General features: G+C 49.4%; 1 protein-coding gene across 1 annotated transcript; it reads right to left on the bottom strand.

Moving 5' to 3' along the window:
- Positions 1-3,071: 3,071 nt before the first annotated feature.
- Positions 3,072-5,319, bottom strand: sox11b (SRY-box transcription factor 11b). The gene has a single exon (XM_070987223.1). It carries the CDS (start codon positions 5,188-5,190, stop codon positions 4,018-4,020), a length of 1,173 nt encoding a protein of 390 aa, XP_070843324.1. The 5' UTR covers positions 5,191-5,319; the 3' UTR covers positions 3,072-4,017.
- Between the last annotated feature and the right edge of the window lie 5,967 nt (positions 5,320-11,286).

The raw sequence follows: 11,286 nt of genomic DNA, 5'->3' as shown, positions 1-11,286 counted from the left end.
TGGGAGGACTCGATCACACACACACAGACACACGCACGCACGCACGCACGCACGCACGCACGCACGCACGCACGCACGCACGCACACACCGCCTGAGGTCAGTACAGGAAGGTGGGAAATGAGGGACAGGAAGCAGGTGTTTGGCCCCGTCTGACCTCAGACGAGGCCAAACACCCGCGCATGTGTGCGTGTGTGTGCTCATGTGTGTGTGTGTGCACGCAAGTGTGTGCATGCGTGTGTGCACGCGTGTGTGCGTGTGTGTGTGTGATCGAGTCCTCCCAGTTCATCAGTGTGAAGCAGAGCTGAACAGGAAACTGAGTGAAAACAGACTGAGGACAAAAGTCAATTTTCTCTAAAATAATTCTTAAAACTGGTTTTTGCCACATTAAACAAAATAATAAAGGTTTTCAAAGAATTACTGTGAAGTAAAAAGTTCAACATTTCCTCTGAGATGGAGCAGAAATACTCAATTAAAGTACAAGTGCAAGTGTGGCAAAGACACATTCAGTGTCAGACGCAGTACAACACAGTACTTGATGCAGTAGACGCAGTAAAAATACAATCAGCAGCCTCACACAGTTAGCTTAACGGCTAGCTTTGTTAGCACTGAACTGAACTCAGACACAAAAACTTTATTAACAAATTAAAAATCAACAGCTGTGATAAAGACAGAGACGAGTCCAGCAGGACAGAAGACAAAGGACGTCAGCTGAGGTCTCATAAGGTCTGACATTTGACTGGAATGCTCCAGACGAAACGCGGCAAGGTGAGCGACGCACCTGATCGTACCTGACGTGATGACGGACATGTGGACATGAAACGTCTCTGACCTCAAACACTGACTCTTTGTCCTCTAACAGGCCTGAAATGAGCGTTTCTGTCATCGAGGCCTTCAGAGGGACGAGAACACCGTAACAACTCACTCATATTGACCTGTCAATCACAAGGATGATGTCAGCAAGCACCGCCGCCTCCACCCGTAATATAATGTCTTGACCTTTAACCCAGAAACTCATCATCTGAAGTCCTGAGCTGTACAAAAGGTGCAAAAACACTGCAGAAAAATCTCCTCAGAAGGAGTTTCTGTTTCCTAAAATGAGCTAAAGTGTCCTCCGCTGGGCTCAGGTGTCCCAAAATGTCTCAGCTGTCTGTTTCAATAGTCTCGCTGTCTCGGTCCTTTACGTCCATCCACCCTGAGGCCGCCGAGTTAAACATGGCGTCACGTTAGCTAACAGGCTAATGCCCAGCAGTTTGTGTTGTTAGCATAATGTTAGCATAATGTTAGCACACGATACCAACCCGCTACGCTCACCAAAAATAGCATCAAAATGTCAGCTAAAGCATAAATTAGCACCACCTAATGCGGTTGATGCTAGCTGTGACCCGCTGTAAACATCAAAGGGAACATTGATCATCGTATTGATCTCAAGAAACAATATGATCAACAACAATATGAACAATAAACATCACAAAAATATGATGACGATGACGAAGCTGCAGCCTGACGACTGAATAAAGTTACATCCACTGGACACTTTTTACAGTGTGTGAATTCAGTCTGCTGCTGATCAGAGACACACACACACACACACACACACACACACACAGTGAATATGTAGGTCAAGTGTCAAATATGTATATGTGTGTCTGTGTGTGTGTGTGTGTGTGTGTGTGTGTGTGTGTGTGTGTGTGTGTTAGTCTGAGGCGGTGAAGGACGATGACACTGCAGTGAAGACAAATGTCCTCACTGTCCATCCGTCACATCAGCCTCAGCTGTGCTGTCGAGGTACTTATACTTTGAGTATTTGTACTGTCACTGTGTACTTTCTCGTCTGTGGACTGGAGCTGTGGACAGTGTGGACGCTGTGGATTCAGTCAGTTTGACAGGAGGACAAAAGACAGATTTAGGTTGAAAACTACTCAAAAACTACAAATATTCAGCATCTAATGAAACATAAATGAAAGAGCCTTCCTCTCCTCCTCCTCCTCTCCTCCTCCTCCTTCCTCTCCTCCTCCTCCTCTGCCTTCCTCTCCTCCTCCTCCTTCCTCTCCTCCTCCTCCTCTGCCTTCCTCTCCTCCTCCTTCCTCTCCTCCTCCTCCTCTCCTCCTCCTTCCTCTCCTCCTCCTCCTCTCCTCCTCCTCCTCTGCCTTCCTCTCCTCCTCCTCCTCCTCCTCTCCTCCTCCTCCTCCTCCTCTCCTCCTCCTCCTCCTCCTCCTTCCTCTGAAAAGCTCAGCTCCCAGCACCCATTCTGTGACCCAGTGACCCCTGACCCCCTGACCTCTGACCCCTCAAGGCTCCGCTCCGCTCTGATGGAGCTCAGACGTCCAATCAGGCCCTGCTTTGCATTCTGGGGGACGTAAACAGATGAAAGGTGGACGGTGGACAGACGATGGACCTGCAAACTGTCCACTCAAAGGCGGCGGCTCGTTCCACCTGAAGAGGATCTTCAACAGGTGACACCGAGGAAGAAGAGCCTGAGTTCAGTTATTGATCAGGACAATCAGAGAGTGTGTGTGTGTGTGTGTGTGTGTGTGTGTGTGTGTGTGAGTATCATCAGACATGTGGACGCCGTCCCCGCCTGCTGTCCCCGCGTGTCCACAGGTTGTTGAGCTGTGAATGAAACATCATTTTCTCTGTGTGAGAGGATCAATATCAGCGACTGATGGCAGTGATTGGAAGGACTGTCATGGTCAATGCCAGGACATTTCAATGACTTTCAAGGACCGCTGGAGAAAACCAAAATGACCTCACAGATCTTCAGACCCGTTTTCACTTCATCAGCATTTCTTGGTTCAGAGGTCTGGAGAACTTAAGGACCACCTTGAGGATCCTGGAAAACCTGGACACTTCCTGGAAGTGAAATCTCAACTTTCTTTCTCTTCCTGTCCAGTGAAAAGCTCGTATCTGCTGAACACTCTACTGCAACAGGAGTACTTTAAGTACATTTTCACCAGTAGAATTACACACTTTGACTGAAGTAAGGACCTGTACTTGTAGTGGAGTACGTTCACAGTGTACTTGTACTTCAGAGAACGAAGAATGAAGCAGGTGAGTCAGTTCCAGCTGATTTATTCAGTCGTCACAAACAGACAAGTGAGTGCAGTTTCTCTCCTGCTGCAAAGAAACCAAAAGAAAAACTCGGGATGGTCCATTATTTCACTTTTCTCTTTATATTGCACAAAAATAAGGAGCAAAAAACAAATATGTGCCATTGATGATATAAAAAACAGAAAATCCAGTTTCTCTCCTGCTGTCAGGGACTCACTCACACCAATATACATAAACTCCTAAACTTTAACTATCTTACACAACATATACATCTGCCAGCCTCCTCTGTCTGTCCATCTTTAAAACAACAGCAGGGCATTAAAGCGAGGCGGCCGGGCCTCGAACCCTCACAGCTCAGATACAAATCAACTTCATTCAGAGTGAAAAGTGGTGGAAGAAGTGCCTGAAGACCCTTAAACTGTACAAAAATATGCCTGAAAATAGTTTTACTTTCTGATTTCTTTAAAAAAAGATGAGGTATGTTTGGTCATGTAAATATCAAAAGGTGTTTCCTGCCATACCTGCGGGCAGCCGGGCTGCGAACCCAGCGTGTCAAGGCGTTTCTCACCTGGACCGAGCCGGAAACACAAACAAAGAAAAGACCGAGTGAGTCACATAAAAGCGTCCCGGAGTGAGTCCTGGTCCTGCAGAGTCCTGCATCCTGATATTAGTGTTAAGTAGTCTGTTCTGGGTCTGGACGGGAATGCATAGTTCGGGTCCTGGTTCAGACCCGAGCAACTGAAAACAAAATCCATAAAACCCTGTTGAGCTGATTTCATTTCATTCATTTTTTGCAGAAGTACCGCAGAGTGTGTCCAGTCCCCCAGCACAGCCGTCCGCTCCCGGGCAGCAGCAGCCCCACCGCCCCGGTCCCTGACGGGCTCTGGAGCTCCAGAACCGGCTCCGGGGCAGATGGAAACCAATCCCCTTCCCTGGCCGGGTGTGGTATTGCTGACCCCTTCGTGGGATCAGTAAGTGAACACCAGGTCGGAAAAGTTGGCCTCCAGCCAGTTCCCGGCGATCATCTCGCTGAGCTCCGGGGTGCAATAATCCGGGAACTCGAAGTGGGACCCGAGGCTGCCCTCGCTGCTGCACGAGTCCAGGTCTTTATCCACCAGGGACAGGCTCAGGTTCCCCGGGGCCGAGCTGGACGACGAGTTCCACGGCTCGGAGGAGGCGTGGAAGCCGGCCAGGAGGCTGAGGGTGAAGTCGGTCCCCTCCGCGGCGAGATCCTCCAGGTCCTCCCCGCAGCAGGAGGAGGAGGAGGTGGAGCCGGACCGGGACGAGGATGCTGGTGAGAGGGAGGCCGGGTATGAGGAGGTGCTGGTGCCCTGTCGGGTGATGTTCTTGAAGCTGTAGAACAGCCGTCCGGACGGCTCGTACCTGCCGGCTCCCTCCGGCTCGGCGGCGGCGGAGCCCCGGCTGAGGCTGGACGGCACGTCCTCCTCGTCCGCTTTAAACTCCCGCTCCTCCTCGGAGTCGTCTTCATCATCGTCGTCGTCGTCCTCTTCGTCGTCGGTAAAGTCCCGTTTAACAAGCTTGCTGGTTTTAAAGCCGGTGGTCAACACGTACCGGTACCGGGGGTCCGGGTGCTGGTGTTGCGGGAGGTGGGTGTTCGCTCGGCCGGGACCGACGACCGGCTTGCTGGCTTTCAACTTAGTGAATTTCTTGGCGGCGGCGTGGCTTTTATTCACGGGTCTGACGCCGGTCTTCTCCGGGGACTGAGCAGCTGCCTTCCCCGGAGGAAACGCACAGCCGTCCGTCTTGGGCTTCTTCTTGGGACGGTACTTGTAGTCCGGATAGTCGGCCATGTGCTTGAGCCGGAGCCGCTCCGCCTCCCGGATGAACGGGATCTTTTCCGTGTCTTTTAACATTTTCCACCGCTTCCCGAGCCGCTTGGAGATCTCCGCGTTGTGCATGTCCGGTGACTGCTCCATGATCTTCCTCCTCTCGATTTTGGACCACACCATGAAGGCGTTCATGGGACGCTTGATGTGACCCGACGCTGTTTTACACCAGTCCGGCTTCACCGGCACGGGGCTGCACGCCGAGGCCGCCAGCAGCTCGCTCTCGTCTTGGTCGGTCGCCTCACGGGACCCACCGTGAATCCCCGCCCCGCCATGTTCCGTCTGCTGAACCATGGTCCGGACCACCGTTGGAGACTGAGGGACGGAAACCACCGCAGACACTCGGACGCTTTCTGTCTCGTTTCTTCGTGTTTTTCCGCTGCGGCTCGTCCTCAGTCCGCCCGCATCTCTCACTCACTGTTCACTGTTACTCAAACTTCCAAACCGGCGTCTTATTAACCGGCTGATCATGCGCGCGACGTTACCGCCCTCAACCAATCATCGCCCGTCTTCCCACAAACCTTCCCGCCTCTGTACCGCCCTCAGCCAATCGCCGCTCTCTGACCCTCCCCGCGTGCCCGCCCACAGTCGCCTGGCCGTTACTTCAATTCAAAATCAATTGATGAGTCGTTACAGTGAAAGTAATCGATATTTGGCAGGTTTTAATCGGTGTTTAGTGGTTTGAAATTACAGGATCGATATTTTTCAGAGCTGTGGATCAAAGTAAACACGTGAAAGCATCATTTTCCCTCCCTGCAGCTTTCTTCAGTGTGTGTCGCAGCTCACATGGACCAGTTTTTCTGTTGCTTACAGAATATTAAAATCACAGAGCGTGAAAATAAATATGATTATATTTTCATTAAACCGATCATGTCTGAAGTCCAGAGGATTCTGGGGATCCCAGACAGATTCCAGGAGCTTTTAAAGGATTCAAGGAACTCTCAAGGATCAAGGCTCTTCAAGTGGCCTTTCTGTCCTTCAGGAATCACTGACTTTATCCTCGAGGAGCCTCTGAGTGTCCTTCAGGACATCCCAGGAATCCTTGAAGGTTCCTGGAGGAGGACATCAGTTATTGACGAGGTTACAGGTGTTCTTCAGTAAGCTGCGTGTCCTCAAGGGAGTTCCAGGAGTCTTCAAGGAGGTAGCAAACAGTCTGTTTCCAGGAAGAGGTCCTGGAAGTCCTGGAGATCCTTTATTACAACATCCACAGAGGTGGAAAAATATCACATCCTTTACTAACTAAAAGTACCCTGATGAAGTATTCTCAGCTTCATGTGGTACAAGTATTGCAGTAAAAGTACAGCAGTATTCTCAGCGTCATGTAGTTAAAGTATTGCAGTAAAAGTACAGCAGTATTCTCAGCTTCATGTGGTACAAGTATTGCAGTAAAAGTACAGCAGTATTCTCAGCGTCATGTAGTTAAAGTATTGCAGTAAAAGTACAGCAGTATTCTCAGCGTCATGTAGTTGAAGTATTGCAGTAAAAGTACAGCAGTATTCTCAGCGTCATGTAGTTGAAGTATTGCAGTAAAAGTACATGACCTTCTCCTCTTCAGGGGATGAAGAGCTCCGGCGCTGGAGGAACTTTGACCTTCGTCTGTGAGGAAGTGAGGACGGTTGATGATGAGAAGTTTGTTTCTGACCAATCAGAACACGTTTGGACATCATCAGCCGACATAGATGAAGACATGACACCGCAGAGACAGTGAAGACGGCCCCTCGCTCTGTCTTCACTGACGGTTGGACGGAGGGTTGTGGACTCCTCAGCAGCTCTGACGCTCCGCTCGCTCAGCAGGTAAACCAGGTGAGCTTCAGGCTGAAGGTGGAGGGACTCTGGCAGCCGGTTGGACGTGTCCTCTGCTCTGAAGGTGGGGGCGCAGCGCAGACGTTCAGGGTGGACGGATGAACCGCTGATCATCAAGAAATCGTTCCATCGTGTAACTCCCCCTCAACAATACCACAGAGTAGAAATACTCAAGTAAAGAGTAATCAAGTAAAAGTCACTGACAACTGAAAGTAATCAGAGTACCAATATTCCTTTATTCGTCCCTCAAGGGGAAATTCCGAATTTCACAGCAGCATCAATAACAGAATAGAATATTAAAAGACAAAGTGCATGCAGAAGTACAAACTGATGATGATATTCATATATATACACATATACAATGTACACATATATTATATACACATATATTATGTGATCAGAGTCCCTGATGCATTCATGTCTTCATCACTTTAAACTCATTCTACAGGCAGGCTAGCTGTTTCCACCCGTTTCCAGCCTTTATGCTAAGCTAGGCTAACGGCCGCAGCTCTGCTTCTCTCACACAGAAATGTTGAACCGTCGCTTTAAAGCCGAACGAGCGAAGCCTCAGCGAGGCGTCGAGACGAAGCTTCAGGGACGAAGAAGATTTTACATGTGAAAACACACCGCAGCTGCTCTTAATGTGAGTATTGATTACACTGTGTGTGTGTATGTGCAAGTGTGTGTGTGTGCGTGTGTCTGTGTGTGTGTGTGTGCGTGCGTGTGTGTGTGCGCGTGTGTCTCTGTGTGTGTTGCCTTCCATTCACATGGATGAGCTGAGCCGTTATTCAGGAATGTGGCTGTTGTTCTGTGAGCTGTCAGAGGTCAAAGGTTGAGCTGCTGCAGAGGTGACTGATTGGATGGAGAAACAGGAAATACTTAACAGTTATATTACACCATGACAACAGAGAGTCCTGCTTTCTGATTGGCTGCAGGATGCTCTGAATCTCCTGATGGAAGCAGTGAAAATCTTTCACAAAACGTTTCTGTTCATTTAATTTGAGTTTTCTTCAAACTGAAGGAAACGACGTCAGCTTCGATTGACGAGTCGTTTGTCCTGATTCTGAAGTTTGATTCTGAATTTTGATCCTGATGTGTGATTGTGATGTTTGATTGTGATGTTTGATTGTGATGTTTGATTTTGATGTTTGATTGTGATGTGTGATTGTGCTTCTGAAGACGTTAAACAGAACGTTGGCTCTTCAGTGACACTCAGATCAGTTTTCGGTGCGGATTTTAAAGGACTCCTCGCGGTCAGATGATTTCCTTCAGAGCTGCTGTGACGTAAACCCTGTTCGGTCATCGTTCACTGTGTGTCTGCTGGTTCTGGATGAAGAAGAACATGTTCTTCAGGTTGAGGGCTGCACTGAGCTCTCCGCTGGCCTCTCTGAACACGTGAAAATCACTCTGATTGGACGTTTTCACGCTGAAGAAGTCGTGCAGGAAACTTAACCTGTGGGATAAAAACGTGTTTTCTGCTCCTCGCTTGCTCTTCAGTGGGTTTGTTCTGCAGCTCAGCATCATGTCGGTCATGTGACCACCCCCTCCTGTGCCCCCTTTAGCATGTGTATGGAGTGGGGTTGGGTGGAGGGGAGGTGGCTGAATTTGCATCTGCGAGAAGCTTTTTTCAACACCTCAATCCTCAAAGACAACGGCCGCATTTTAACGAGCCCTGACCTCAGATCAGCTGCAGAGATTCACGTTCACTGACTGTCTGTCGATCTGTCGTCCAATCACATTCATTTAGCACGTTGGAGGCAGTTGACCTCCTCCATAGGAAACATCACAGGAAGCAGAGAGGTCAGAGGTCACACACGTGTCCTCCTGAAGGAAAGCTTCTTCGTCCCTGCAGAGGAAGGTGGGAAAGAGAAGATGAGGCGAAGGCTGAGTTTCATCGTGTTTGTGATGTAAGAGGCTCTGTGCGCAGAAGCTAACCGTTAGCTCGCTCGGCTCCGATAAAACCGGCTGCATCGATCGGATCATATGGAGCGTAGCGATGGCCGCAAGCTAGCTAAATGCTAACAGTACAGTATCATGTGTTTGTAGTATTTAGCACAACACTTGGTAAATGTTAGCATTAGCAAGCTGTTAGCTTGGCCCGCTGTCGCTGTGAAGAGGACGCTCGGTGTCTTCAGCATCCTGCTGACGGGGCGAGCGGCGTCTCCTTCAGAGCTGGACGTTTGAACGTCTCCTGCTGCTTTGTTTGCATCTGGATCCTCCCGCTGAAGATCACGCATCACAACAAGGACCTGCTCACACCTGACAGTGCATCTCCACTGATGTCTCCACTGATGTCTCCACTGATGTCTCCTGAGCGGATCTCACTTCCCCGCTGTATAAAAAACACGTATGTCTTCATCATTTCCTTTCACAGACGCTGGACAGACGGCAAGTTTCGTGCAGAGGCTGCTGAGAGAATCTGTCTCTCCTGATGTTTCTTCTTCTTCTCTCACTCTGTAATATGAAGCCATGAAGAAGAACTCATTATTCTGATCATTCGCTTTAAGTCCGATCGTTGAACCTTCACAGTTTTTAACACCTTGAACAAACGTTTAGCTCTGACTTCCTGAAACTGTCTGAGGATGACGATTATGAAGAAAACAAAGTGAGAGCATGAAGAACAGATGAGCTCTGTGACGTCAACACCAGCAGACTCTGGATCAGCTGACTGTCCAAACCAGCCAGTGAAGAAGAGTCCACTGGTTAGTGAAGGAGGAAGCAGACGGACGGACGGACAGGAAGTGTGTTTTAATCTGCTCAGATCTGCAGCAGCTCCCACTTTACAACCAGTGTGTGTGTGTGTGTGTGTGTGTGTGTGTGTGTGATGCATTCATGTGCAGAGCAGCAGCAACTTGCATATAAAAAGACTGGCAGCTAATTGGCTGAAACAGTGGCCGTGTCTTCCTCACATTGTGGGGACATAAATGTGTTTACACTGTCTCACTGTGGGGACTTGTCCTCCTTATGGGGACAAAATGCAGGTCCTCAAATCAGTGGATTCAGTAAATTTTAGGGTGAAGACTCGAGTTAAAGTCAGGCTTAGGTTTAGGTTTAGGTAAGCAGAGGTCAGGGTTTGGGTAAACCTCTAAAAAAAAAGAATGTATTGTCCCCAAAGTGATGGAAACGTGTGTGTGTGTGTGTGTGTGTGTGTGTGTGTGTGTGTGTGTGTGTGTGTGTGTGTGTGTGTGTGTACATTTGAACTGTGGGAGTTGATGTTCACCAAAACATTTTCTGATTTTTGAGATCTCTTATTTAATTGATCGTCACTGATCAATGATCTGATCTTCTGATTGGAGGGAACTGCCAGGTGAGGTCCAGGTGTGACTTCCTGTTCTGAAACACCTGGAGGAGTTCAACTGTCCTCAGGTCTGTTTACAGAAGAACTAATGAGGCTCTGACCTCTCACCTCTGACCCTGCAGCAGCAGCCTGGGGGGTGGGGGGTGGGGGGTGGGTGGGTGGGGGGGTGGCATGTCGGGACAGGGGTGGACAGAATAACAGGAACACCTGTCCAAACCTGACACCAGAGTCTGTGCACATCAGGATCAATCAGCAGGAGGTGAGTGAGTTCAGTCCTGATCAGACCTGATCAATACTCCTGATCAGCTGATCAGCGGCAGCCTGCAGGTGGAACTCACTGACCTCCACCTCCAACTGACAACACAGCACTGACAGCAACAGACAGAGGAGAGTCACAACCAGAAGCAGGACCAGGACCAGAACCAGGACCAACATCACTGTGTTTTCAGTAGAGAGATGAGACGGGGGGGTGGAGGACAGGTGGAGGTGAGGTGGAGGACTGTGTCTCTGCAGCAGAGACTCTGTGGTTTTGGTCATTTTGGGTGGAGGCTTGTTTACCAACAAATAAAAACATGTGAGCTCACAGAAGACGAAGACGATGACAGGAAACAGCTGACGTCTGTCAGGACTCATTTCCTGTTCAGCTGGAGGTCAGTGAGGTCAGCAGCAGCTGCAGGAGAAGAAGAAGAAGAAGAAGAAGAGGAAGAAGAAGAAGAAGAAGAAGAAGAAGCTTCTGTTTTAAATTACAGACAGGCAGGAGGTCAAAGGTCACAGCAGCCTGACAGAAGCTCAGATGACAGAAGAACGACTGCGATCTGAGGCCACCACACCAACGAAGAAGAAAGTCCTGAGTAAAAGCTGCTGAGTGACAGACGAGTGTGAAGATGTGTTTTTCAGACATTGAAGCAGATCATCGCCATCTTTCATCTCTCGTCTCAGAAAGATTCAGACTTCATGTGTCCTCCGTCTGTCTCCTCTGTCTCTTCACTCGTCCCGCTCTTGTCCTGTCCCCTCTCCTCCCTCTGTCTCTCCCCCTTCCAGCATCATACTGGGAACACTGGGCTGGTCGGGGCGGTGGTCCTCCATCGGAGCGGCCCGGTTTCCCTGACGACCAATTACACATCAGGGAGGCGGGTGGGGGAGGGGCTGATAACCTTGAACTTGTGTTGCCATGGCAATGAGCCCCATCATGCATTATGGATGATCACATGATCATTGAAATTCACCAGATACCCGACACACACACACACACACACACACACACACACACACACACACACACTACTGTT

Source organism: Chaetodon trifascialis, chromosome 19 (genome assembly GCF_039877785.1).
Source record: "Chaetodon trifascialis isolate fChaTrf1 chromosome 19, fChaTrf1.hap1, whole genome shotgun sequence".
Classification (NCBI taxonomy): Eukaryota; Metazoa; Chordata; class Actinopteri; order Chaetodontiformes; family Chaetodontidae; genus Chaetodon; species Chaetodon trifascialis.
Note: the sequence above shows the minus strand (reverse complement) of the source record. Positions and strands in the feature narration are given on the sequence as shown.

What these genes read in the sequence shown, in the direction of transcription:
- sox11b (XM_070987223.1), bottom strand. Translation starts at nt 5,190, where the DNA reads ATGGTTCAGCAGACGGAACATGGCGGGGCGGGGATTCACGGTGGGTCC.